General features: G+C 52.8%; 7 protein-coding genes across 7 annotated transcripts; 3 read left to right on the top strand and 4 right to left on the bottom strand.

The window, feature by feature from the left end:
* Positions 1–3,421: 3,421 nt before the first annotated feature.
* Positions 3,422–3,661, top strand: B0H65DRAFT_451730 (uncharacterized protein). The gene has a single exon (XM_062826071.1). The coding sequence runs from the start codon at positions 3,430–3,432 to the stop codon at positions 3,652–3,654; it is 225 nt and encodes a 74-aa protein (XP_062686734.1). The 5' UTR covers positions 3,422–3,429; the 3' UTR covers positions 3,655–3,661.
* A 6,733-nt stretch (positions 3,662–10,394) lies between these two features.
* On the bottom strand, positions 10,395–12,582 carry B0H65DRAFT_451729 (Nse4 C-terminal-domain-containing protein). Its single transcript, XM_062826070.1, has 2 exons — positions 11,062–12,582; positions 10,395–10,997 (listed from the first exon to the last, which is right to left on the bottom strand). The coding sequence occupies exons 1-2, from the start codon at positions 12,161–12,163 to the stop codon at positions 10,804–10,806; spliced, it is 1,296 nt and encodes a 431-aa protein (XP_062686733.1). The 5' UTR covers positions 12,164–12,582; the 3' UTR covers positions 10,395–10,803.
* Positions 12,583–12,765: 183 nt separating this feature from the next.
* Positions 12,766–15,790, top strand: B0H65DRAFT_451727 (putative MEC1/TEL1 protein). Its single transcript, XM_062826069.1, has 2 exons — positions 12,766–13,052; positions 13,112–15,790. Exons 1-2 carry the CDS (start codon positions 12,898–12,900, stop codon positions 15,699–15,701), a joined length of 2,745 nt encoding a protein of 914 aa, XP_062686732.1. The 5' UTR covers positions 12,766–12,897; the 3' UTR covers positions 15,702–15,790.
* Positions 15,776–17,482, bottom strand: B0H65DRAFT_45095 (uncharacterized protein). Its single transcript, XM_062826029.1, has 2 exons — positions 17,394–17,482; positions 15,776–17,270 (listed from the first exon to the last, which is right to left on the bottom strand). Exon 2 carries the CDS (start codon positions 17,191–17,193, stop codon positions 15,850–15,852), a length of 1,344 nt encoding a protein of 447 aa, XP_062686731.1. The 5' UTR covers positions 17,194–17,270; positions 17,394–17,482; the 3' UTR covers positions 15,776–15,849.
* Positions 17,483–18,994: 1,512 nt separating this feature from the next.
* B0H65DRAFT_45077 (uncharacterized protein) lies at positions 18,995–20,247 on the bottom strand. The gene has a single exon (XM_062826021.1). It carries the CDS (start codon positions 19,948–19,950, stop codon positions 19,153–19,155), a length of 798 nt encoding a protein of 265 aa, XP_062686730.1. The 5' UTR covers positions 19,951–20,247; the 3' UTR covers positions 18,995–19,152.
* A 970-nt stretch (positions 20,248–21,217) lies between these two features.
* Positions 21,218–23,467, bottom strand: B0H65DRAFT_505272 (uncharacterized protein; the record flags this gene model as incomplete). The annotated part of the gene is made up of 4 exons (XM_062827979.1): positions 21,218–22,541; positions 22,599–22,934; positions 23,071–23,156; positions 23,429–23,467. 4 exons carry the CDS (start codon positions 23,465–23,467, stop codon positions 21,218–21,220), a joined length of 1,785 nt encoding a protein of 594 aa, XP_062686729.1.
* Positions 23,468–23,882: 415 nt separating this feature from the next.
* Positions 23,883–27,627, top strand: B0H65DRAFT_417475 (uncharacterized protein; the record flags this gene model as incomplete). The annotated part of the gene is made up of 3 exons (XM_062824090.1): positions 23,883–23,955; positions 24,016–27,183; positions 27,311–27,627. The coding sequence occupies 3 exons, from the start codon at positions 23,883–23,885 to the stop codon at positions 27,625–27,627; spliced, it is 3,558 nt and encodes a 1,185-aa protein (XP_062686728.1).
* Positions 27,628–27,777: the final 150 nt, after the last annotated feature.

The raw sequence follows: 27,777 nt of genomic DNA, 5'->3' as shown, positions 1-27,777 counted from the left end.
TTCCCAAGTTCCCCATCGCGCTCCTTCAACTGGGCGTCCTTCTCGGCAATATCCTTCTTGAGACCGACGATATCGGTCTTCAGCGCATTGATTTCACCCTGCCTTGTCGCCAATAGCGCCTCCTTGCGCTTAATCTCCTCCTGCAGATTCTTGATACTATCATTCAACTTGTTGATTTCCGTCTGCCGCTGCTTCACCGTCTCCTCCCAGCTCTTGCTATCCTCGTTCAGCTTCTGGGTGTCCTTCTTGAGCGCGGTGGTCTCGTCGGTAAGTCGTCGGACGTCTCCCTTGAGCTTGTTGATCTCGTCGGTGTTTTGCAAGAGGGTGGTGTCCCGGGTGTCAAGAGCTTTGTTGAGCGCCGCCATTTCGGCTCGAAGGCCGTTGATCTCTTCCATTTTTTTGGCCAGATCAGCGTCCTTGGACAGAATGTTTTGGTTGAGAACGGCGGCGTCGCTCTTGAGCTTGGTGGCTTCGGCTGTAAGTTGCTTGATTTGATCGCTGAGCTTCTTGATTTCATCGTTCTTTTGGGTTAAGGTGGCGTCTTTGGCGTTGGTGGTTTGGTTCATCTCTGCGGCGTTGGTCTCGAGTCTGGTGCGTTCGGCGTTGAGGTCTTGGATGTTCTTCTCGAGGGTCTGGATCGTCTGCTCCTTTTGCGCAAGGGTCTTGTTCTGGCTGCTGATGTCCTCGGTAAGCTTTTCGATACTGGCGTTGAGCTTCTTGGCTTCGGTCGTGAATCGCTGGATATTGGCCGTCAGAGTCTTGATTTCCTCGTTCTTTTTGAGCAAGGAGGTCTCGTGGGCGCCAATGGTCTGGCCCATTCGAACCTTTTCTTCTGCCAGTGTGGCGGCTTGGCTTTCCAGTTTCTGAACGCTTCCCTTGAGGTCAGTGATATCCTTGTTGGCTTTCTGTAGGGAAGCATCCTTCTCGCTGATGGTTTGATCCAATCCAGCATCCAGCTTTGTGAGCTCGGCGGCTTTCTCTTCAAGTTGCTTGATGCTACCCTTGAGGCCATCGATATTCTTGTTCGCTTGCAGCAGGGAAGCATCTCTGGCGCCAATGGTCTGTCCCAAGTCGACCTTATCCTTTGTGAGCACATCGACGTTGTTCTTGAGACGATTGATTTCTTTCTCAAGGTCAGAAATCTCCTGCTCTTTCTTGCTCAAAGAACCGTCCTTGGCATTGATCGTCTGACCAAGCGTCTCCTTCTCCTTCTTCAGGCCGCTGGCTTCATCCTCCAGTTGCTTGATCTGCTCCCTAAGCTTACGCATCTCCTCGTTCTTCTGCGACAGCGTAGTGTCCCGAGTTTTGGTAGTCTGGTCCAGCTCCTCGGCGGTGTCCTTGAGCTTCTGGATTTCCTGTTTAAGCTCAAAGATCTTATTTTCCTTTTCTTTCAAAAGAGCATCTCTGCTGCCAAGATCTGTGGCAGACTGCTTGGCCTGGTTGTTAAGCTCTCGAACTTCCTTGCGAAGGCTGACGAGTTCTTTTTCTTTGCCCAGTATGTCGGCGTCCTTGTCAGCACCTTCCTTCTTCAGCTTCGCGACTTCACTGTTGAGCTCGCTAATGTCTGCCTTGAGGTGATCGACTGCCTCGGCCTTTTGAGCCAAGCTCTTGTCCTTAGCAGCCACATCTTCTCTCAACTTCGCGATGTCGGCTGTGAGACCCTTGACCTCCTTCTCCAACTTGTCGATGTTGGCTTTGTCTTGCGCGAGCTGGGTATCTTCAGCGGCAACATTCTCATTCAACCCCTTGATGTTCGCAGTCTTCTTCGCCAGGGCAGCCTCTTTAACACGGAGCTCCTCCCTCAGTTTGGCGAGCTCAGTGTCCTTGGAGCCAATTTCACCCGTCTTTTGCGTCAGACTAGCGTCCTTGGTATTAAGCTCTTGTTTCAACTTCGCAATGTCCTTCTCAAGCTTGGAGATTGCGTCCTTGTCCTGGGCGAGTTGCGTATCTTTGCTGGTGACATCTTTCTTCAGCCCCGTGGCTTCGTCGGTCAGCTTCTTGACGTTCTTCTCAAGACTGTTGGCTTCCTCGGTTTTCTTGGTCAGGGCAGCCTCTTTGGCACGGAGCTCTTCCCGCAATTTGGCAAGGCCAGCTTCTTTAGAACCAATTTCACCCGCCTTCTGTGTTAGACTGGAGTCCTTGGTATTGAGCTCTTGTTTCAACTTGGTCACGTCGCTCTTGAGATCGAAGATGTCCTTGTTGAGTTTCGAGATTGTGGCCTTGTCTTGTGCGAGCTGGGCATTTTTGGAGGCGACGTCCTGGTTCAACCCCTTGGCCTGGTCGGTAAGTGTCTGGACGTTCTTCTCAAGGGCCTTGGCTTCATCCGTCTGTTTGGCGAGGGCAGTGTCTTTGGAAGCGATTTCTGCCTTCAGTTTGGCAAGCTCGGCATCTTTAGCGCCGACGTCCTTCGTCTTTTGAGCCAGGCTGGCATCCTTATCCTTGACCTCCTTCTTCAGTGTGTCGATGGTGCTGTTGGCTGTCTTGATATCGCCGTTGAGCTTCTTGATATCGTCCTTGAGCTGGTCAATTACCTCCCCCTTGTCGCCCAGGGTAGCGTTTTTGGTGCTGATATCCTGGTTCAACCTAGCGATGTTGTCCTTGAGGGCTTGGATCTCCTTCGTCTTCTCCGCCACCAGGGCGTCCCTGGCTTTGGCATCCTTGTTAAGCCTCTCTTTGGTGGATTTCATATCCTTGATGTCGTTGTTAAGGCCATCAGCCTCGGCTTGAGATTGCTTCAACTTGTCTTTGCAGCTGCTGATTTCATCGGTGAGCTGCTTGTTGTCGGCCGACAGCTTGTCGATTTCAGCCATCGTTTCTGCTAGAGTAGTCTCGTGGTCGCTGATGTCCTTCTTGAAGTTCTTGATTTCCTCCCGAAGCTTCTTGATGTCTTCGCCCTTCTTCATCAGCTCGTCTCCTTTGCCCATCATCTGGGTGTTCAGATCGTCAACCTCCTCCTGTAGCTTCTTGATTTCGCCATCTTTCTTGTCGACCACAACCCACTGGTCCTTGTTGTCTTGCGTCAGTTGACTGACTTGGTCCTTGGCACGCTTGAGTTCAGAGTTGGTATCCTCCAACTCGGACTTCTTGTCCATGAGATCCTGAGAAAGCCGCTTGGCGGTGTCCTTAAGAGTCTGGATTTCCTTCTCGTGGTCCGCCAGGATCTTGTTCTTGTCCTTGACCTCCGCTTGTAACTTGTTGACCTGGTCCTGGACCTTCTCAGCCTCCCCTTGATTCTTGAACGTCTCATCCTCCCAATGCTGAATATCGCTATTGAGCTTTTTGATCTCATCTTCCAGCTTGGCAACCTCGCCTTGGGTGTGCGCCAACGAGCTGCGGTAGTTGTTGGCATCCATGCTGGCCCGCTTGTACTTCTTTTCGTACTCCGCCAGCGAATCCGACTTGGTTGCGAGATCACGCTCAAGCTGCTTGATGCGGGCTTCGGTCTCGGCCTTCTTGGCGAGGTCGGCCTGGTATTGTTTCATTTGGGCTTCCTTCTCTGCGGAGTTGCCGGTGAGCTCTTTGATCTTGCGTTCAAGGCCTTCAATCCTGGTGATGCTCTTGTCTGCCTCGCTGTTAAGCGCCCTCCGTTCCTCCTTGATCTTTTCGATCTCGGCTTTCTTGTTCTCGATGTCAGTCTGGAGCTTAGCGTTTTGAGTCTCGAGATCCTTGATCAGATCTTTCTTCTGTTGGACCTCCTGGGTGAGATCCTTGACTTTCGTCTGGGAGGTCGTCAGCGTGGCCTGGCTCTCCTTGATATCGGCATAAAGCTTCTTGTTGGTTTCCTTGATTGCCGCGAACTCTTTCTCCTTCTGAGTGATCTCATTCTTGAGCTTGGTAGTTTCCTTCTGGTAGTCCGCTTTGAGGGAACTGAGATCGCGCTCGTACGCCACAATCTCCTTATTCTTGGCAACAATCTGACTGGTCAGACTGGCGATCTCCTTCTCCTGCTTCTCCTTGAGATCCTTGATATCTTTCTCAAGCGTCTCCTTCGAGGCTTGCTTAACATCCAGCTTGCCCTGAAGCCCAGCGATCTCGTTGTCGCGCTTGGTGGTTCTGGCCTTCTCGTCGGATACATCCTTCTTAAGGTCGGTAATCTCCCTGTCGCACCTGGACACTCTCGCCTTCTCTTCCGCGAGTTCGTTATCAAGCTTGTTGACCCTGCCCTCGAGTTCCGTGACCTTCTGTCTCTTCTCGCTGATCTTCTTGTTGAGCGAGTCAATGTCGGCTTGAAGCTTGGCGGCATCGCTTCCTTTCTGGACCAGGTCGTTTTGCTTTTTCTGGAGATCATCAAGCTGCACTTTCAGGTTCGCAACCAGTTGATTCTTCTGCGCCAGCTCACCTGACTTCTCTTGGATGTCTCTATTGAGCCTGGATGCGTTTCCGGATTTCAGAGCAGCGATCTCGGTTTCTTTGGCCGCCAACTTGACCTTCTGATTGCTGAGGTCATTGTTGAGCTTTTTGATATCGTCTTCGTGCTGTCGTTTGAGATCGGCAATTTCCGTTTCCTTCTTCTTCAAGTCGGCTCTCTTGCTGGAAACACTGCTCTCAAGGTCCTTGATTCGGGCTTTCTGATCGTTGACGTCCTTGGTAAGAGCTGTGACGTCCTTCTTCGCCTTCTCCAGTTCACTCGTCTTAGTCGCAATGATCTGTTTATATTGTGCGATTGCAAGGTCCTTCTCCTTACTTCCATCGGTCGACTTTTGGGCTTCGTCGTACTTCTGTCTGAGGTCCCTGAGCTCGCCTTCTTTCTTCAAAAGTTCGGTGGTCTTATCGCCAATTTCCCGGTTGGTATTCATCATGTTCGTTCGGTTCTGAGCCTTCAGATTTTCCAGTTCGATTTCCTTTTGAGCCAACGTGGTCTTCTTCTCGGCGATGCTCTTTTCCAGCGCATCAAGCTGTTCCTTGTGCTTCTTTTTGAGGTCAGTGAGCTCGGTCTCCTTCTGTTTCAGTTTGGCCTCTGTGTCTTTGATAGTCTGGTTGAGATCCGTAGTTTCAGCCTGATGCTTTGTCTTGAGACTGTTTAGTTCAGCCTGTTGCTCATCCAACTTCTTTTGCTTATCCCTGACATCGTCATTGAGCTTGTTGAGCTGGCGTGTGTTCTGCTCCGTGGAGCTTGTTGCGGCGCCCGCTTTTCTCTTCAGTTCGTCCTTCTTTTCCTTGAGGCTTTTCTCTAGCTGGGCGATCTTGGCGTCGTACTCTGCAGTGGTAGTATTGAGGCTTGCCTGTGACGCCTTGAGCTCATTCTGGGCTTTCAACAACTGGGCCATCTTTTCGTTGATCTGAACGTTGAAGTCTTCGGTCCTGGTTTTGTGCTGTCCTTTAAGGTCACTGAGTTCTTCAAGCTTGTCCTGCAAAGAGTTGGACTTATCGGCGACATCTTTCTTCAATTCGGCAATCTGGGCTTCGTTCAGCTTTTTAAGCTCATTGAATTCGGCCTCCTTCGCGCTCAACTTGGAAGACTTGTCATCGACCTTCCCCTGGAGAGTTGCAACCTCGCCCTCGAGGAGAGCTTTCTTCTTGTCGAATTCCGCTCTATCTTGCTTGAGTTCAGCCTTCAAGTCGTTGATACGGTGTTCGAGGTTCTTGATCTTCTCGTTGTGTTCCGCCGTCATCTTCTTGATTTCGCCTTGATGGTGAACCTTGAGGTCGTTGACTTCGCCTTGATGTTTGGTCTTGAGCTCCGAAATCTTGCCTTCATAATCAGCTGTGACTTTGGCGACTTCCGATTTGAGTTTCGCTTGCAACTCATCAACCTTGACCCCGTGATCCGCTGTGAGCTTTGTAAGCTGAGCTGTACTTGTTGACAGTTGATCTTTGCATTCTGCTAGCTCCTCCTTCTTGTCTGCAAGTTCGGCCGATAAGGCCTGAACACGTTCCTGGTATTGGGCCGCAAGCTTCTCCTTTTCGTTGTACCGGTTCGTAAGGCTGTCCATCTCGGTTTTGTGTTGGGCCGCGAGCTGGTTCTTTTCCTTTTTGTACTTCGCTTTGAGATTCGCGAGATCATTTTCGTGCTGCTTTAGCTTAACAGCGTCCTGGCTGGTGCTATTGCTTGAGAGTTCATCCAGGTCCTTCTTGTATTGCGCTTTGATCGTTGCGATTTCACCTTCCAGCTCTCCCACTCGGGATTTGTGCTGCTTGTTAAGGCTCTCAGTCTCTTGGAGGTGGCGGTTCTTAAGCTGATCAATCTCGACTTGCTTGATTGACTTCAGGGTAGCGAGCTCAACGTCTTTCTTTTGTGTGAGATCTTTGATCTCCTTCTCTTTCTTAGTTTTGAGTTCCGCGAGGTCCTTCTCCTTCTGCGCCACCAACGCTTTCTGAGCTGCAATATCCTTTGTGAGCTTCGCCTTCTCAGCGGTGTAATCGGCTTCAAGCCTGTTCCTCTCACTCAGATTCTGCTGCCTGAGTGTGTCTAACTTCTGAAGGAGGTTGGTCTCCTGCAAGTCGCCAGTCTTTCTGAGGTCCGCCAGCTCGTTTTGGTGTCTCGATTTCAACTCTTCAGCAGCCTTTTTGTGGTCAGCATTGAGATTCTTGATTTGCTCCTCGTAGCTTTCCTTGAGCACATCTCTCTCTCGCTGCTTGTTCGTCAACGAGGCTTTCTTCTCTTTGATATCTTGCTCTAACCTCTTGATCTCGTCTTTCTGAACCTTGACCTCCTTTTCGAGACTTTCCTTTTCGCCTTCGTATTTGTCGATGATGCTCTGCAACCGCGCGTTTTGTTCGCGGTCCTCATTGCCCTTTCTCAGAGCTTCATTCAACTCATTCTGCAGAGTCTGAAGCATCTTCTTGTCTTTCTCATCAAAGACAGGCTCCTTCAAGACGCCATTGAGAAGGCCAATGCATTCACGAACGACATCGTCAAAGGCATCCAAGTCTTTGTGTCCCTGCGCCTGCTTCAACTTGGCAACCAGTCCTTGGACGAAGTCGCGTGCAGTCAGCGGCAGTTGGGGTTTTTGCTCCTTCACGAGTGCTTCGACGCGGGTGATGCTTTCGGCAATGTTGGGTTCCGGTTTGACTTTGACAATTGTTGGCGCAGCGGAATTCTTCTTGGCCAAGTCAAGCTCCTTCTTGAGCCTACTGATCTCTTCCTCCAGGGCTCTCTTCGTCTTGTGCCACTCATTCCTCTGATTCTCCATCTCCATCGTTTGGGCCACGTACTCTCCCGTCTTTTCGGTACGTGATGTGGCCCCACGGCGTTTTTCATGACGCAGATCCGCCTCGGTTTTTCGCTGGGCTGCTTTGGCTTCGGATAGCTGTACTCGCAGCGAATGAATCTCTGCGTCAGAAGTGTTCGCTGCTTTAGCATCGGCAAGCTGTTGGCGCAGCGTAGCAATCTCCTTTCGAAGCGTCTGCTCTGTGCTCCTCAGAGTATCCTTCATGGTCCTCAGATTATCCCTCGATGTGCGCAAACGGTTCTCCTCTTCCTGAGACTCTGCCAGGTCCTTCTTCACTTTTTCGAGCTTGGTATTTAAGGCGTCAATTTCAGCTTGCAGAGCTTCCTGCTGATGTTGCGGAAGGATCGGCTCAGAACGTTGAGACTCCATGTTCTTGAGGTCCGCCTCCACCTTTTCCAGCCTTTTCTTCGTCTGAGAAAGCTGCTGCTGCAAGGCCTCTTTTTCGGCTTGCACATGTCCTAGCTGGTCTTCCAGAGACTCCTTGTCCAGTCGCAAGGACTCGATCTCCTTCAGACCCGCCAATTTTTGCTTGAGGTCCAGGACCTGTTGGTTCAAGCTCTTGTTCTTCCCTGCCAGTTGTTGTCGTTCATCGTCCAGAGAATCCCTCTCCACCTCCAGAAGCTTCTTGTCCTTGAGCGCTACGTTGGCGGCTTCGACGGACTTGTTGAGATCCGTGATTTGCTGGTTCAGGGCACTCTTTTCAGCCTCCCAGCGGTCTTGCTGATCTTTCAATGACTTCTGGTCGAGGGCAAGGGACACCGATGGATCCTCGGTCGGCTCAAGCCGACCCTTCTTTTTGAGTCTCTTGAGATACAAGTTGGCCTTTTCTTCTGCCTCAGCTTTCTGTTGTTTGAGCTTGTTGTTTTCAGACATGAGCTTCTGGGTTTTGATTTCAGCGTCTCGGATAACCTTGTCGTCGCTGGCTTGTGTGGCGGATTCAATGGCCGCCGCTTGTGCCTCGTCGTTGGCCTTCACGGTACGATCCAGTTGTTGTGCAAGATCTTTGTGCAGTTTCACCATGCCATCGAAAGCTTCCTGGATTGTTGCGCCTATGTCACCGGGGTTGACGCCGCCTTTGATGGGAGCGCCCAGCGCTTTCACGGTTGCCGTGATCTCGTTCACCGTTCGGTTTAAGGATGAGAAGGATTCCGCCGTTTTCTCGGCCTGCTGGACTTTAGCCTCGTTGGAGGTAGCTTCTGCCTGCAAGCGAGATACAACGTTCTTCGTCTCTTGGAGATCGGCTTGCACTCGCGCCAATGATTCTTTCTCGGCGGCCCTGTTTTGCTCTAGGTATTGAAGTTCGGTGACTCTCTCTTCCAGTCCTTTAATCTTGACATCGGACGTGTTTTTGACCAAGGCCACCGCTGCAAGGCGTTGCCTGTCCGCGTCCTGCTTGAAGTCTCGGAGTTTCTGAAGCTCAAGTTCCTCGGCCTTTCTCATCTCCTTCTCCTTCATCAGTTGTCCGTACGTGTCAAACTCTGACTTCTGATTATCCGCCAGCTTGTCTTCCGCCTTGGCGAGGTATGTTTCCAAGGTTTCCTTGGCCTGCTTGTCATCATCCACCTTGATCTGCAGGGCACGGAATTCCTGGAGTAGCCGCATCTTTGTTTTGCTTGCATGGTCGTAATATTCCAGCAGGGCCTTGAAAGCCTTTCCGATCGCAGGGTCCTTTGCTTCTTCGATGTACTTCCTCAACGTACTGTGCCTATCGACCTTCTGATCCAGCATTGCTAGAGCGTGGTCCTTGTGTGCCATTAACTGGATGATCATGAACCGTGTATCACGCAGCGTTCCCTCATCGTATGGGTTGTATTGGAGTGGGTGGTTGGGGTCCGCTTTCCTGTCTTCTCTTTCGTCTCGTAACCGGTCGTACTCCTCAAGAAAGGCTTGATTCTCCGCCCTATGTCCGTCCTGGCTTGTGAAGGGGCTGAACATAAAAGCGTTGTTCATATCTCGGTAGCGCCCCACTTCATGTTTGTTTTTAATACGAACAGGCTGGCCAAACTCATCGATGTCCGAAGTGTTTGCGACATCTTCTTTTTCCTCATCTGACTCGTATGCCTTTTTTACCTCCCTAATGACTCTCCTGGCGCCGGTACCGTCACCGACATACCGTTCGTGCAACAACTTGGGCTTCTCGTTTTCCGGGTTGTTGTTGCCTTGCTCATTGTCCCAGTCACTCACGTAGTCATCGTCCAGCGATGTCACGTCCTCGCCAGCCTTAATATCTCCACTGTCTACGGCTTTCACTCTCATACCCGTATCACCCCCATTGCTCTCATCTTCCACGACATCATCCCAACCAGAGCCCGACTGGAAGTAAGATCTTTGTGCAGGGGGGTTATATTTGGATTTGCCCTGGGCTGCGATGCGGGCAGCTTCCCTGGCCGCCTTCATCTTCTTGAAAACATGCTTCCTCTCTTCCACTGTCATTTCTCTCTCTTTCGGCGCTGAACTATCAGCTGAAGCTGCAGGCGGCTTTGAAGTCGGGACCGCAGTCGGAGCTGAGGCTGGAGCCGTATATGGAACCGCAGTGGGAACGGCAGTTGAGGCCGAAGGTGGAACTGCATGCCGACCAGCAGCTGGAGCTGGAGCCGGAGCCGGAGCCGGAGTCGGAGCCGAAAACCGGGTCGCAGCCGGGCCAGATACTGGAGATGCCATAGGGCTTTCCGGTTCGCTCATATCCATACGTAGGGACTGTCGTGCTTTGCTCTTCCGGAGCTTCGGCGTTGAAGCACGGGCCGGGTCGTTGGTAAACTGGCCCGGGGTGTTGAATGACCCACGTCCGGGGCCATTCCCCTCCGAAGGGTTGGACATCTTGCAAACTCACTCCTGACTGTTAGCGGACGTCTTGCAGTACAAACCTTGCGTATTTTGGTGGTGTTATTTTGCTCGATGTTTGGTGTTGCAATGTTGAGATGAGAAATATCGAAGGCACCGACATCGACTGGGAGTTTTCCTCGGCCCAAGAGACTGCTGGCATAAAGAAGTCTTGCTGCCACCCGTCCCTGACAGTCAGCTATGGTGGCATGCGCATGCTCAAAGGAAGCCATTCAAACTGGCCGGAAGCGGGTGAGTTAAGCATATCAATCACACTCGAAAAAGCCGGCATTGACAAAGACTCGACGGGTCAGTTGCCGCTTTGTCGGCTGTGTAGAATCGAACACAGGCGAGGGCACCGACAAAGAAACGGAACCCACCTCGTCGAGTTAGGCGGCCATTTGGGGCTCAATGATTTTTGTTGTCAAAGCCTAGATGAATCCATTCAAGCCTCGAGGCCTTCACATGATGCTAGATTCTCGAAGTGTGCCGTTACTGTTTTGATCCCAGGCCTTTGTCCGTGGACCTGAAGCTTCTTCGCCTAAACACCAGACATATTGTGCAACTCGCCGCTGCTTCTGGTTCTGCCCTACTTTGATAAGGTTGCCACACATGGCTGATATCCGCATGGTGCGGTACACTCCATCGCTTACTTACAGTCCTCCTAGACATCTCGACCCATCACTATTATTGGGTACAGGTAGACAAAGACACGGCTTAGGGACAATGGCTTGGGCGAGCAACATACAGCAGAAGGTTTTGGGACACTTCTTTCCCACCTCCACGAGTCCAACGTAGCCAATAGTCTCTTTTAGCTATACCATCCTTGTGCCCCTGGACCTTGCTGGCTTTCCTCCTCTCGATGCTCAATCATGGGTTCTTTGATGTTGTAAGCGTCCTTGATGTCTTTCCAGATATCCATATCGATCGACATGATAGCCTGATGTCTAGTCGTGCCATGTCTTCCTTGGGCCTTTTCTTGCTCGTCTGCGTGGAACTGGGCGGCTGGTATCCAGGCTTGTGTGTCAGTGGATGTTGCGCAGGAAACAATCCAAGAAGAAGAACATACAGAGAGATGGACGACCATATGAATCAAATTCCAGCTTGATGCCCCCTTCTCGTAGCAAGAAGCTCACGTAGAACATGTTTTCGACAGTCTGGCCGAAGGAGTGGGGATTCACCACGAAGCGTAGAAGGTCAATGCCTCCTGGTTGATGCAGCGCGTACTTTTCCATGATGAGGAACTCTTGCTCGGGATGGTTAATATCACCATCATTGAGGAGGGCTTCCACGGCATCTTGCGCATCAATCTGCTTTTGTTTCAGTTGCGCAAGAATATTCCTGCAGATAGACGGAAGATCGTTCTTATCGGACTTTTTCAAATCCTCGGCCCTCAACTCCTGCGGTCTCACCTCGATAAGGCTGTTGATCTTGAAGGGAGCGTTGCGCTGCGTCATTCTTCGGACTTTCTTTTCGATGGACAGAGGGCCCGAGAGGAAGCCAGGCAGAGCTGGCCTGCGTACGCTGGGAACGGCAGCATAACGGCCCAGGTGTGGCCAGTTTAACATATCGCCTTCATCTCCCATGTCATCCTCATCTTCGGTGTCAGCAGCGGCACGGCCAGGCCGTCTCCTGTGGCGTTGTGTGCTCGTAAGTTCGGGGGCGTCGTCGTCCTCAAAGCCGCGGCCATGACGCATGTAGGTGATGCATTTGGAGACAAATTCATCGACATCAATGCCGGTGCCAATGTTGCCCGATGTTACCCGTTGGACCTTACGAGCAGACAAGTCGGCGATAAAGACTAGACCGCGAGACTCAATGGTGGCCTCGTTGGTCTGCTTAACACTGCGCATGAGATTGTCTGACTGGTCCAGATAGTTGATAAAGGCCTCCGAGGACTTGTCCTGCATGAACTGGTCGGGGTTCTCTCTCATTTCCCTCTGCATATCTCGTAGCTTCCTCTGGATCTGCCGCCGCTCCTGCATTGACTGGGCAGGATCGTACTCGTCGAGGTCGCCGTTTGCATCAGGGTTGGGCGGCGATGGGTCCCTGATACGCCGTCTTGTTGCCGAGGGGCCTTCATGGCTGTCTGAGGTCCGTTTGCCCTTGTTCCTCACCTCCAGATTTCTGGCTCGTGGAGGGGAGGCATCGTAGATATCCTCGTCGGACATGGTGTGTTTGCGTGATACGGGGTGACCGATGTGTTTTGGTAGGTACAGAACGTAGAGATAAGCCGACGAAGCACCAATCAGGTCGAGAAGTTCTTGGAGCTACCAGATATCAAACTGAATATCAACTGATCCCGGTCGTGTGAGGGAGTGGCCGTCGTCGGGGGGGAGAAGAGGGTGGTGAATGCGATCCAAGTCAGTCGCTGTTGGATCCGCAGAGATTTGACCGTATATTGACTGTGGTTGTAGTTGATGGGGTACACGAATATGACTGTTCCCTGCTTGAAGGGAAACACGAGCAGTGGGTGAAAGACGAATGAAGCCTGGAGAATGGAGAGTGGAAGTGGAAACGAAGGAAGAGCAGGATACGCGTCTTGCAAAAGAGAAGACGCGATTTACAGTGAGAGGAGAGGAGAGCAGAGTGGACCCCGCCGAAAGAAAAGGGTGGATCCCCTCCCGCCTCTCCAATTCGCGGGGTGGAGCTGCTGGGGAACCTTGTTGGCCGCTGTAACTGCGGTTACGTAGTGGGGTTGTTACACTGACAGAGGTACCTGCCAGCCCTATAGGCGGCGGGGTCGTAGTGGATGGAATCCATCATACAACATCTCTTATCACATCTGGATTCATCATCTCAAGGGACTTCAGCCTGACTTTCATTCTTTACACCTTTCTAGACATCCCATAACGTGCTTCATGTTCAGTTTCGGGGACAGTCACTCCCCGGAATACTTGGAACCATGCCCATCATGGAGCCCTTTTCGTTTGCGAGCTCCGACCAGCTCAACTATCCCGTCTCGATTCGCATCATGAGTCTCGAGGGGGAGGAGACCCCCATTCCATTCAGCACTCTACTCGAAAGGCCTGACCTGCGACACATTGGCTCTAACCAAAGGTACACCCATCTGTTCCTTGTTACCCGAGAAGATGGCTACTGAATGAAAACTCTCATAGTCCTCACTCGGACCTCTATGTCACCGTCCAGGTCTGGGCCGGATCCAAGCCTTTGACTGTCCCAGTCCAAACACCCTACAAGTGGTTCCGGAACGAGCGCAAATGGTCCGAGTGGCTCACTCTGCCCATCGACTACTCTACTCTCCCCGAAAATGCCCGTCTGGCCATCACCCTCTGGGACCTCTCCCCAACCGGAGGTGAGGGCGCTCATGGCCATGCCATTCCCTTTGGCGGCACCACTCTGCCATTGTTCGATAAGGACAACCAGCTATCCAAAGGTCGCCAACAGTGTTTCGTGTACCGAAACAAACAAGCAGATGGCAACGATGATACCGAAACTCCTGCTTTCATACCCAGGAGGTCCGGTGTAGGCGCTAGCAAGAAGGGCACTCCCTCTTCTGTGGTGGATAACGATGCCGAAGAGTACGACCGTTTGATGGACCTACTCAAGAAACACGAGATGGGAGAGATACCCCGTGTCGACTGGCTGGACCAGCTGGCCTTCAGGGTCATCGAAAAGCGCGGATATGGTTCGGCCAAATCATCCCTTAGGCTCAAGGCTATCCAACGTCAACAGGAAGCTCTCGCCAGTGCCAATACCGATGCCCCCAAGTCGATCCCAGTGCCGTCCGACTTTCTCTTGACTGTCGAGTTGCCCAGATTTGACTTCCCCGTTGTCTTTGCAGATCACGAGTATCCACCTCCACCCATCTCCTCGCTCCAGCATCTATCGTCCTCACAGTCGGGTCTCATGGTGAAGCCTACACCAGACATCCAGCTTGGACCAGGAATTAGCCGCATAGATGCCGACGATGAAACCTCCACAGGCCGCTTGATCCGAGTTTACGATCCGGAAGTAAGCGCTAGGGACAACCCAGCCGAGAGCAAGCACCGAAGACTTGTCCGCAGCCAGCACCGAAACGGTATCCTGGATAAAGATCTCAAGCCGAACGCCAAGGTGAGGGATGAACTCAACCAGATCATGTCCTACCCGCCGACCCACAGTCTGTCCCCCGAGGAAAAGGACCTTATCTGGAAGTTCCGATACTGGTTAACCAGAAACAAAAAGGCTCTCACCAAATTTGTCAAGTCGGTCAACTGGCTCGACTTGTCAGAAGCAAGGTCGGCTGTGGTGGTTCTCGAAAAGTGGACGGATATTGATGTGGACGATGCACTGGAGTTGCTGGGCCCAACGTTCAGCAACTCGGCAGTGAGAGCCTTTGCAGTGAAGCGTCTACGCAAAGCAGACGACAACGAGCTACTGTTGTATTTGTTGCAGCTGGTTCAGGCGCTCAAGTACGAGCACATATCGCCACAGTCCCTTCAAGACGTATCCCAGGATAGTTCCCTGGCCAGATTCTTGATAACGCGAGCCGTGTCAAGCCTGACTCTCGGCAATTATTTCTACTGGTATGTGATGGTTGAAATCGACGACAGGAGCTCCGAACAAGGGCAAGACACAAGGGAAATCTACACCAAGGTTGCCTACGATTTCATGGCCGAGCTTGACAAGCAGCCGGGCGGCCAGGAGAAGAGAAAGACATATAAACGACAGGCCGAGTGGATCCGTATCCTTTCGCAAGTATCGGGAGAAGTCAAGGAAGCCAACGAGTCTATCGCAAGAAGAACCGACCGGGTCAAGCACTTCTTGGCCGATCCCAAGAACGAGCTGGTCACCATCGATCCGCCGCTCCCGCTCCCGCTAGATCCTTCATTCATGATCACGGGCGTGATCCCGGAGGAGACCATCGTCTTCAAATCCTCCCTCCATCCCATCAAGGTGGCCTTCAAAACCACCTCCGGGACCAAATACCCGCTCATCTTCAAAACAGGCGACGACCTCCGGCAAGACCAGCTCGTCATCCAAATCATAATGCTCATGGACAACCTCCTGCAAAAGGAGAATCTCGACCTCAAGCTCTCGCCCTACAAGATCCTCGCCACCAGCACCAGCGCCGGCCTCTCGCAGTTCGTCCCCTCCATGTCCTTCCAGGGCATCCTCAACAAATACGGCAACAACGCCGCGCTCGCCTACCTCAAGCAAAACAACCCCGACAGCAACGGCCCGCTCGGCCTGCGCAAGGAGACGCTCGACACCTTCGTCAAGTCGTGCGCCGGCTACTGCGTCATCACGTACATCCTGGGCGTCGGCGACAGGCATCTGGACAACCTGCTTTTGTCTCCTGACGGGCACTTCTTCCACGCCGACTTTGGGTACATACTCGGCCGCGACCCGAAGCCGTTTGCGCCCGTGATGAAGTTGTCGAAAGAGATGGTGGACTGCATGGGCGGGGTTAACTCGGAGCACTATCGCCAGTTCAAGCAGTACTGCTTCTTGGCGTACAGCGCGCTGAGGAAAAATAGCAACTTGATCTTGAATCTGTTTAGTCTGATGGTGGATGCGAATATCCCGGATATCAAGCTGGAGCCGGATAAGGCCGTGTTCAAGGTTAGGGACAGGTTCCACTTGGAGCTCAGCGAGGAGGAGGCGATTAGGAACTTGGAGAAGATTATGGAGGATAGTTTGAATGCGCTGGTGCCGGTTATGATTGATCGGTTGCATGGGGTGATGCAGGCTTTCCGGACGTAGACTAGTCGGAGGATTGGTTAGCGATGTGTTTTGTTTTGCATAGTCATAGACTTGAGTCAGCATAATGAAGTAACATGAAGTATTCATATGTCCACCCGTAGATCTATCTCTATATACCGTGATCATACACACCACCCGTCGTCATCCTCTATGTCTCACCAAAGACAAAGACACCCTTACCACTCCTGAATCCCTCAAGAGTACCCTGCACCGCATCCTTCAACACCTTCTCCTCCGTATCCCAGTTCCAAACAACCTCCTGCGCCGGCGCAGCCTTGAACTTGCCCTCGCGCATCATCTCCAAAATCTCATTAATCATCCTCTTCTTCTCCTCCGGGTTCTCCTCACCCCACGCACTCAACCAGAACCCCTCAAACCTCAACCTTTTAAAGATCTGCGGTCCCGTAGGGAACGGGAAGCTCTGCCTGCTCATCCCACCATACGTAACCATCACACCCTTGGGACTCAGACTCCTGACAATCTGCGCCGCATTCTTCCCGCCCACACAATTCAAGCCCAACATCAACGGATCCTTTCCACCATTCGTCCACTCGTCCTTCAGCCTCTGCGTGAAACTCCTGTCCAAAAACTCCGTCTCGGTAACCACCACCGTAGCACCCAACTCCTTCAACTCTTTCTTCAACGCCTCCGTCTCCTCCGGCGTGTTTCGTTCTCTCACAACATTAATACTCCTCAACCCCCAAAGCTTACCAAGTTGAATCGCCGCCCGTCCCACACCACTATTCGCTCCATTCTGCAAAAACCACGCCCCGCCCGACGCGGTACCCTTCGCGAACCCGTCCACACTCAACTTGATCAAGTCCACATAATCCCTCAACATCCGATACGCCGAGCACGGATTGACGCTAACAGTCGCCACCTGCAGCGGCGTCAGCCCTTCCTTCCCCCTTTCCCCTCCAACCTTCATCAACTTCTTCTCCGCATCCTCCACCAGCGCATGCGTCCGCAAGGTCCCGAACCCAGTGGTAGCCGGGATCACCCAATCCCCCGGCTTCAACCCTTTCACCCCGTTCCCCACACTCACTACTTCAAAACACCCTTCGTTGCCGGGAATCACACTCGGCTCCGCGGTCCCCAGCAGCGGACTGAATTTGGGTTTCACGCCGTAAGTCCCCTGGATGGTGTTCACGTCCGCGGGGTTGACCGGAACCGCCAAAGCGCGGATGAGCACGGAGCCGTCGGGCAGAGTCGGGGAGATGGAGTGTTGGTGGACCGACAGGACGTCGGCCGGCTCGCCGAAGCGCGAGAAGACGAGCGCTTTGGCTTGCGTGTACCCGTAGGGACCGGATTTGTGGCGGCGGAAGGTGAGGCCGAGGCCGGAAGCGGCGGGGGAGGAGGCGCGAAGGGCGGTAGGGGCCGCGGCGGCGCGGAGGAGGAGGGTGGTGCGGGCGCTGTAGCTGTAGCTGTAGCTGCCACCGAGTCGGGCGGCGGCGGCGGTCGCGCGGGCGACAGGGGTGAGGGTGGTCTTCATTTCGCTTTTTGCTTTTTTTTTCTCGGTTTTTTTGTTATCTGTTCCTGGAGCTAGGTTGGGTTGGTAGTCTCTCGCGTCTGTTTCGAGATTTTGGCGAAATTAGTTGTTTGGCTTTTTAGCTTTGAGTTTCGTTTTTTTGTGGCGGTTTGGGAACTGAAGTTGGGATTTGGGATTTGGCCGGGGAATTGGCAATCGCTTACCTAGCTTCAAAGCTGGCACCCAGTCTAGTCAATGAAGAGAGCGTGGGATGTTCAGTTTGTTGTAAGAGAACCGAGAGCGAGAGACGGAGAGGGAGGGGGACGACGCAACGTGGAAATTGAGAAAAAGGTGCGGGGACGGAATGATGAGATGATCGACGGCCGCAATGATGGAGAAAATGGAGACCACGTCCACAGCTTCAAGTTCACAACCACTCTATGGAGCCCGGCAAGGGCAGACAGCTAGCTTCGAGATGAAATGAACAATTGCGTCACAGATGCTATCTCTCTTTCTAATCACGAAGCCAAATTGTATGCTTTCTTACAAGTAATTGTTATCAGTCATTCACAATCTCTCATCGACATCCATCCCAATCCCCTCCCATCCCGTCTTCTCGTCGCTTCGGCAGTCACTGATATCAAGCTCCATCGCGGAGCTCTTATCGATTACAAAGTTCCCACTCGGTCTGATGGAACCGGGACTGTGGAATTGGCGATGACGTCTAGCCTTGGCATTACCCTTAGGTAAGGAGTTTTGACCACCACCCATCTTACTCTTTCTTGGCGAGCTTGGCGAGCTTGGCTAGGACCGAGCGAATCTCGAAAGTCGCAAGGGTATCCCTAACCCTACAAGTGCTGATCAAGCCCCGAAGAACGCCTTTTCTGCTGCAAGGAGACTGTTTTGTGATTTCGGGCGGTAGTTTACATCGTATTGGATGGGACACCTTCCGGAATGGGATACGGGATCTAGTTTGGGCTTTGGGATGTCTGAGGGTGTGTATTGGCGTTGAAGATGGTGGTTTACTTCAGCTTCTACTGCTCATGTACCCGGAACCCGAACCTGAATACCTAACTGGTTCAAGCTGAGCAGAAGAACTCGGAGCTGGTGAGAGTTGGATCACTCGGCATATCCAAGTAATGGAGGAGATGATCCGAATCAACCGAGTTCAAGGACTGGGAGCTAAGTGGGAGCATCGTTACATCGGTGGCATGATGTTGTGCTGTACCTAGGTACATATACACCATTATGTAAGGGGTCAAAGCGTGAATGTGATACTACCTCGCACAGCCGTGCTCCGAACCAGCCGAGGGAGACTACAACTTCAAGTTATTATATGCAAAGCATTGACGGTTGTTATTAGCGGTAAAAGATATAACATGGCACATTCAGCAAAGGTAACGATGGTATGCAAAGCATTGACGGTTCGATCACACTCTGTAATACCATTTGAGTATCTTGCTATATGTGACTCCTCGATGGTACTCTCTCATGCACCCCATAGACGTCTCGAACTGTTGTTTCTTCAAAGTAACAACTGCTTGCACATGTAAAAGGAAGACCTCTTTCTAGCCCTCCAACATATGACTTGCACAAATCGGGACAGCCCCCCTGCCCTGTACTCAAGAAACAGATTTTGAAAACAAAGAGAAGAAAATGTTTCATCATGCGTGTGAAGATTGGAAACCCCCGAACAATGAGCCGGTTGAAAGAAGTGAAAAAAGAAGAAAATAAAGGGTTGGGTATCTCTGGATCCTCCGCCACATCCGCCGTCTCAATCCATCTTGGTGATCACTCTCTCCTCCTCGCGCTACCACCACGTTCATCCCCTCAACAGTGCGTCTATGATTTCTCGCTCGTCTTTCTCTCCAAAGGAAGTGTAGTCTGGCAATTGCTTCCAGCCCCACGAATGTATTTCTCCCGCTCGTTGCAAAAGTGCCGCGTTTCACCTCCACCTCGCCCCTTTTCGCAGTTGTTGACTGCTCATTTTATGTTCTTGAACAAATCATCCCCAAGAAGACCCCCGCCGTCTTTCGCATCCAGCCTAGACTTAAGCTCGCTAAGCTCAGGAATCTTGGGAGGCGGCGGCCCGCCCTTGGGCTTATTCTCCGTAAGCGGTCGTACCGGTGCCGGTTCAGGGGTAGATAGCGAGGTAAGGGGAGCCATCATACTGGCACGCCTATTCCTGGTAGTCGAGCTCTTGTCGCCTCCCCCCAAAAGCTTGCCAAACCACCCACTGACCCGTTTCGACTTCTTGACTTCAAAATTGTTGTTGCTACTCGGCGGTCGGTTGCTAGACGGCGGCCGGTGACTCGTCGTCTGCTGCTGCTGCTGTTGCTGCTGCTGATGGGCCGACGACACTGTTCCTCCATTTTCGGCAATTGTCTTCTCGCCGTTGACGAAGGGCCCCTTCAGCTTGTGGCGACTGAGCATACGGCGGATGCTTCCGTTGTGACTCGACGACGTCGTGGGTGATGTGAGGTGGTCTTCACCTGACAACTTGGTGGTCCCGGACGTGGACGAGGTAGGCGACGTCGGCAAGGATATGTGTGGTCTGCTGGATTTTCCATTGGGCGGGGCCAGTGACCCATTTCCACTTCCATTTGTGTTTTTTTCCTTGAGGTCCTCCCCGTTTGGTGTACTGAGCGCCTCGTCCCTTATCTTGGGCGACGGTTCGGGAGGGGGGATATCGGTGCCTTCGGTCAAAGGCGCAAAGCTGAAGTCAAGGGCGGGCAGCTGGAAGCGTTTGGATGTTCCGCTCGGGTCTGGTTTGGACGACATGGTGAGGATAGTCAGACGGTTTGGCGATGGTGTCGGACAGATGCTTGATGTAGGTATCGACGTGGTAATGGACAATGCGGATGCAAGGTAGATGTCAAGAGAGGAAGGGGTGTTTTGAGAGAAACACAACAACAAGTGACGCAGCAATGTCGACAGAGTAGATGGGGGAGAAGGAGCGTAAGTAAATGTAGCTGCCCCCGAATGAATTCGGAAATGACGTCCAATTGGGGTACTATCTGGCTCTAGAGAGGAGAGGAGAGGAGAGGAGAGGAGAGAGAGCGACGCGGTCCAAGCTCCTGTCCCTTCTTCTTCCACTTTGCAAGTTCGTATGTGATAGCGTAGAACAAATGTTTGTCGTAATGAGCGATTGGATGGTAAGGAGGAATCAAGACAAACAAATGGAGGGAAAGGTTTCAATACGAAGTGAGAGAGAGGATGGAAGAGATGGAAATGTCAGCAGAGCCAGAGAAACGGGTCCAAACGAGACCCCTGTAGCGCGCTGCACACTGCTGCAGTAGTCATCCGGTAGTCATGGTGGTCCAGTGTGTTGAGTTAGCCTGGTGATCCTGGGCCCTGGGGGCGGCACATGGGCTCATGGGCAATTGGCTCCGGGCCTTGGTTGGCTCAATGGCCTGCTGGGAGGGTGGTACTGGACAAGTCAAAAGGAAAGTGGAAGCGTGGGAAACACAAGATCTGCGTTACCTGCGTCAAAGTGGACAAAAGAGTCTCTTTGCATGCCTCGGGGCATCTCACATTTCGTGTTTGTTGTCTCGAATTCTCAAAGCCTTTTCGTCGATTGAAGTCAGGATAACCTCAGATAACGTCAGATAACCTCACAAGATAACCTCAAGGGAACTTGGGATCTCCCGCTGGGCAGATTGGGAAAAGAGGACCCAAGGCTCCAATGGCAATTTCCGTCTGCAAGAAAGAAAGTTGGAGAGCACCACCCAAAGTGAGGTGCCCCAAAGTGACCTACCAGAGTGGAGAAACAGTGGAGTGAGCTGAGGGTGGAGACGACCCTGACGCCGCCCAGCCGGCGCGGGACCTGAACGGGGAAAGTGGGGGAGCACCTCAATGAGTTGAGTGGAGCCCAACCATTTCACCAATTGGAACTCCAAGTCTCCAACTGCCAAACACCAAAACTTGGATCACGATACATGTCATCAGCATCAGCATCAGCATCATCATCATCATCATCATCATCATCTCATCTTGTTCAATTCCATCTATCCAATATGTTTACACTCAATTATACTCAACATTCATCTCATAGGCTTAACAATACAGAGTTCCTCTTCTTTCTCTTTCCCGTCGCCGGCACAGGCTGACCAGTAGCACTCAAAATTTCCCTCCTCAACCGTTGAATGCGCTCTATGCTTGCCTGGAGATCGGCCTCAGTGGGCCAATTTGGAGGCTCCTGAGACTTTGACCCAGTTGGCCGTTTCCCCTTCCTCACAGGCGCTGCCTTGACAGCCTCCTCTTCTTCCTCACCAGACGAGGACCCGATATCCACCCAACTTTCACCATTCCCCAGGTCATGCTCGAACCTGAACAACTTGGGCGGTTCCTCCAGCACCGCATCATACTCGTCCGTGCGGTCCTTGAGAAACCTCGAAGAAAAGTCTCGGTCTCTCAAGTCGATACCTCCTGTGGCCCAGAAGCTGTTTGCCGGCGTTCCAACAGCTCCGTAAAACGGATTGCGGCCCTCGCCGTCGTGCACTCCCCCGGCCTTCATACGCCCCGGTAGCCGACCCGCTCCCAACACGTCACGTCGTTTCTGACCAAGCCACATTCTATATGTGCCTGGCGCGCTCGACATGTAGCATACGTTGAAGGCGAGCATCCCGCTCAGTCGACTTTCGCCCTCCAAAACGATGACTGGCACCGTATGGAACCCCCAGTCTTCCTCGCCGAACCTGAACCCAACATCCAGCTCATATATGGCCCTCTTCACCGTCCCCTCACCGAGCTGGAGTTCCGAGGCCGTCTGCGCTGCGTATGTTTTCGGGTCAATGCCGAGAAGGGCAAGGTCTTGGGGCTTGATACAGGGCAATGTGGCGCCCGAGTCGAGGAGCAGATTCAACTCAACCACTTGAGCTTCGTCGTCAGGTTGGGCGTTGAACTCGGGCATCTTCCCCTTCGACTTCTTCGCGCGCTTGGCACCCCCTCGCATGACCTTCTCCTTGCGAGCGCGAAAATACATCTTGATGTTGTAATGGCCTTGTCCATATGTGTCCAGCCGTCCCATGAGCGGGTTCTCAAGACTCGTGCCTTTTTTGGCACGTAGTTTTCCTTGCGCTGCGAGGGGTGGCTCATGCCAAAGCCATCCAGGCCCATGCTCGTCAAGATACATATCAAGCCGAGTATCACGGTCCGTTGTGAACGAGCCGTAACCGGGACAAGTGTCGACGATACGGCCGGCCCAAATAAGCGTATACGACCTTGAATACGGAATGGCCCCGGATTCATATCCGGCAATGGCGGCTTCGATATTTACCCTTTGCGCTTCAGACTCTGTCTGCTCGAGAATCTCACGCAAAAGTTCAAGACGCCTGTTGATGGCTTCTCGATGGGTTGAAGCAAGGGTGGATCTGTGGAAATAAGTCATGTCAGTTCGCACAATTGCTTGGACTCATGCCATCACTCACATTGGTTTGGTGTTCTCCTCGTCATTGTCATCGAGCTCCTCCCGCTTCCTGATCTCCTCATCCAGCTGTTGCTGGAAAATGGCTGGGTTGGGAGCGTTTCTATAATGCTCGACCCGCAAGCGGGCACGCGCAATCCGTCTATCGGCAATCTCAATGCGACTCAAGTCCTCACCTTCTACCCAGAGTTCACTTCCGTAGGCGATATCGGGCGTCCATTCACCAAACGGGGAAGCCGATGCCGCAGGAACGTTTGGATGGGCCAGATGAGCGTTGTCTTGGAAGCCCGCATCATTCTGGGTTTGCATCCTGCTCATGCTACGGGTCTGAACTCCAGGGCTATGAGGCTGGTCTGCCGAGGGAGGAGGTGGTTGAGGTCGATGTATGCGTCTGCCAGGCCTGCCAAAGTTAGCCTGGATGGATGCTTGAAAGAGTCGAGATACTGGTTCCCATACCTACGCCGTAGCACGCTCACAGCCCCGTCTGGCCCCAACCGGTAAATCGGTTGCCCTTCAAGCAGGCGTCGTTCATCTTCTCTGAAGGCTTGTCGCCGTTTCTCTTCTGGGGATTCCATATTGTATAATGTCGGCCAGGTTGAGGATAACGTGGTAGTCATCACCAATCGCGATAATCAGCAACAAGCTCGCAAAGATGATGGTTTCCCTTTTGAAAAAGATACCATCACCCAAGCTTGAGTTTGAGCAACAACGTTATTGACCCCTTTTCTTTCCTTCCTTTGAGGACTGGCCATTTGTCCATTGAGATTCTGCGCGCTACCTCCCATCTCCGCTGTTGTGCCCAATTGCTGCTCATGAGATTGTCCTTTGTCTCACGATGAGAACAAAGACGCACAAATCCTCGGGCAGAACCATCTTTGCTTGATTCATGCAGACAACAGAAGCAGTCCGCTTTGTTCTTTATTGTCAGTCCCCAATCCGGAAGCTTTGTATGCGAACGGCAATTGATCCTAATTGTTGCCAACTGGTCCCTTGAAGCAAAAATGCTGCCCTTCGAGTGCACTCCCTTCCCGTCCGATAGACTCAAAACATCACTCACACCTGGACAATCACCTTTCTTCCTCTTACACGCAACTTTGTGTCCGCTTTTACCCCAACTCAACCGCTACTTTCTTACCTTCTCTGTTCACCGCATACTAATTCACAAATTTCAGCTCCTTGCGCGAGTCGCAAGGCAAGGATACTATACTTCGCGCGACGTCCAAGCACATGTGGATTGTTAGAGCTGGATAAGAGATAGAGAAGGGAAAAACGAATTACAGTGGTCAAGATGTCTGGACCCAGCACAGAGGGGGGTCGCCCCAAACTCAGAGGTGCTGGTGAAATGAAAAAGAACATGGATGGTATGATTCCGTATTCAACATCACAAGATTGATTCAGGCTGACACAACACTATCACCTAGAAAAATTTCTTAGCTTCTTGCGCGAGTATGCAACCTACTACGCCGAGTGTCCCCCTTCTTTCAAAAAGTACCTGGAGCGCCATGTTTTCCCCGCCTGCAAGGAGGCCGACAAGATCGACCAGTTGCAACTGTTCCTCTGCAATCCCGAAATCCTGGACTACGGTCTCGGGGTCGAGTTCATGGAGGAGGCTTCTCATTACACGATTTGGGATTATTGGTTCCAGGGCGCCGAAGGGTCGGTTGTTCTCCCCTTTCATCCTATCCCGGACAATTACAAGCCATGGCCCAAGGAGGCGGAGAAGACGATGAAGGCTGCGTATATCATCGACGATCCGGGGCGCGCGTTATCAGCAGGGGTTCACGAAATTCGCCTGGACGACCAGAAGAACGGAGCGACGATGAGTATTGTACCGCCCGGACCGTTTCGCTCACTGCCCAGTGTTCTAGGTCCCGACGGTGAACAAGGGGATATGTTTGGAGATATCCTCGGGCAGATGAAAGAGTTGGAAAAGCTTCAATTCCCCGCTACTTATGGCCCCACTACCGCAGCGGTAGAAGGAGGACAGCTGGTCGATCCCGTTGTGGACCGCACTGGCCCAGACTGGACGGTTGACTCCGAGTACGAAGGGTTTAGACAGCCTCCGCTGGCCGTCCGGCTTGAGCACATCAACAACCTGCTTTGCGAGGAAGACATGTATCGTGATCTCAACTGGGCCCAGAAGTTTGCTGAGACGGTTCGATACCTCCAATGGCTTTCTGATGAGGACCCCAAGGGACAGCTCGCGAATGCCAGTCAACAAACTCAAAAGATGCATGCCAATGCTCTCCAAAAGGTCAGGGTGCATGAGCTCTTCGACTATTACAATGCTCAACCGACACCGCTGATCATCAACCCTCTGCCAAAGGGGAGTCTCAAGTCAACTCGCCTCAACTGGCTTGGTGACGTACACAACTGGCCAATCCCAACGACAAATCCTGTTCCGGATAAAAGGGATCTGATGCCGCGACCAACATACCCGCGACCCGTTGAGCCTGTCAATACAATGCTCATTGATGAACCAGACAACTATGAACTGTTTGAGGAATTCAAACATGACCAGCGAGAAGTGTGGCAGGATGACGAAGGGGACGACAACCTGGCCCTGGTAGAGAGTGAGGCGTTCGTCAAGTTCTCCGGTTCCAAGTATGCCGGCTGGGTTCGACATGATCCAACCACGAACACCAAGGTTCTGGCTGACGATACTATCATCATCCCCAACGACCCGAGGAGCTTTGCCAGAGAGCGAGGAGCCCGCCGTGCTGGTCTGCAGCAGATGTTGCGAGCTTATCAGACCAGTGTAAAGGAACACATGGCCAGCCCTCTACGCACGCTTCAGCTTCCTATAGACGCTGCGGTTCTGCACAAGATCACTCGAGATACCGACGGCGTTCAATTTGTACCAGCCCGCATCCCAGATGAGAAGATCCAAGCGCAGGCGGATACCATGCCGTTCACCGTTCAGTTTCCCAAGTATCTTGAGTCCCTCAAGCATATTCGCGAAAGGGCCCTGAAGCGTGTCGAAGCCCTTCGTCGGCAAGATCGTCGCTGGGTGACACTGCCCCAGAACGTCGTCACGGGCGGTCCGTTCGTCTGGCGCATGGTCGACCCAGACGTCCAGCTAAAGCAGGACATCCTGGACCAGTGCAACATCACCTACCAGCTTCTCTCAGCCGCGCAGAGGCGCGCACCCCGTCTCTTGCTGGATGAAGTCAGAGCCATGATCGACCGTGGCGTCTCCGGCGAGTTCCATAACCACGACGTGCCCGCGGAAGTGCGCCTGCACGGCGACGAGCTCGAGATCGTCGGCACGACGCACCCCCGCAAAGCCCCCTGCTACGTCGACCTAGAGGAAGACATCCCCTGGCTCAAGTTCCTGGCCTCCGAGGCCGTCAACGACGGCAACTGGGAGCCCAACAATTTCTATCCCAACGAGCCCAAAGAAAAATACAAGCTCTTCCACATCTTTGCGCGGCGCGTGCAAAAGATCCTCGACGACCGGGACCCGGACTCGCTCTTTGCCGACGCGGACGCCCAAGTGACCGTCGAGCAACTCCTCTCCAAGATCAACGCGGGCCGCGAGGGTTGCCCCGTCGATAAAGTCGTCTTCCATCCGTACGACGCCATGGCGTGGCTCGACCGCCTCGCCGACACGGGGCACGTCCGTTTCCAACTCGACCCCTCCTGCTACGGCGTCGTCATGCGTCCCTTGAACAAATACTTCCCCGAGAACCGTGTGATCTGGCCCGGTCCGACGGCCCACCGCGAGAAGCCCGGTTTCAAGCTCGGTTACATCTCCACCTGGCAACAGATCCTTTGTCCGGGAATCGACCGCTCGCAAGAAATTCTTCCCGACACCCAGGGGTCCTCCCCCGTCTGGAATTTCTTCATGGCTCTCGGGTTCAGGTTGGGATACACCATCTACATGCTCAACCAAGAGCGGGCCGAGCAGGGCCGCTTCAAGCCCCAGCCTGTTCCGGCCGAGTATCTGACCGAAAGCCTGACGACTTTCGAAGCGGAGTGCAAGACGGAGATCCAACACGCTTTTGGCAAGGACGACGGCGGTCTGGTTTCGCTGCAGCAGCTCATCCAACGCCTTTCCCCGCGCGATTATACGGGGGCGGAAATGACCGAGGCCGAAGCTTTTGCGGTCGTCAAGCGCAAGTTGCTGGAGGAGTCCATCTGTAACTTGACCATGCTTGTCCCTGGGAGAAGAGTCGTTTACTATGGCCGTGATCCGGCGACGGGGGAGGTTAAGCATATGACTGTTCGCAAACGGGATGTGTCGTGGGAATTTGCTTCTGCTCGTTCTTCCTCTACCACCTCCGGTCAAGGGACCAAAAAGAGGGCGTTTCAATACTGGCGGTTAGACCGCTGGCCTCTGGGGGTTGGGTATACCTCTGAGGAGACCGAACGAAAGATTCGTGACAAGAAGGATGTGGATCCCAAGATGGTGTATGACCCCGTGGCCGAAGATCCGATTTCCGAAAAGTACAGGAGGCCTAAACTCCGAAGGTTTGGCGAAGACGAAAAAGTCAAGATGAAGCGCGGGCCGGCCGTGTATCCGGTGGGGGATACGGTTAGGCAGGCGTGGAGGGTGGAGGAGAGTATGACGGAGAGTGCTTATAGGGGTATGTGTGTTTTTTTTCTTTTTTTTTTTTCTTTTCTTTTCGTTTTTTTTTTCTCTCTCCTGTTTTCTCCTCCGCCTTCTAGATATGTTATGTGATGCTAACAGACCTCCTTCCTCCCCTCGTGCAGCCCTAGGTCTAAGCCCACCCTCCGCCGCCGAAAACAGACGCAAGCGCACCTGGTCCCAAGCCATTGGCACCCTGCTTAACCCCTTCTCCAACGACAAAGATGGCAATGTTCCTGCCGCCGATGTGCCAGAGGATGAAAGGAGAGTCAGGCCAAAGCTGGATGACCTCGCCAAGGGCGTGGTGGTTAGTAGTTGGAATCCGGATCGAATCAGACAAGTTGCGCAGGAGGAGGGGTATGCGTTGGAGTCGGTGGATGTGAAGGAGATTCTGAAGGAGATGGAGAAGATGAGGAGGGAGGAGGTCGAGCAGGGTGCTTAGTGTTTCTTTGGGACGGGGTTTTGGGTATATGGGATAGGGACTTGGTTGGGGTGTATAAGGGTTGGTTTGTGTTAGCGTAAGCGAGATGGGAGAGATGGGGCGTTCATAGGATTTGGGTTCTGGTAATGTTTCTCGTCTCTAGGTATTCTT

The sequence above is a fragment of the Neurospora tetraspora genome, assembly GCF_033439725.1.
Source record: "Neurospora tetraspora strain CBS 560.94 chromosome Unknown B0H65scaffold_1, whole genome shotgun sequence".
Taxonomy (NCBI): Eukaryota; Fungi; Ascomycota; class Sordariomycetes; order Sordariales; family Sordariaceae; genus Neurospora; species Neurospora tetraspora.
Note: the sequence above shows the minus strand (reverse complement) of the source record. Positions and strands in the feature narration are given on the sequence as shown.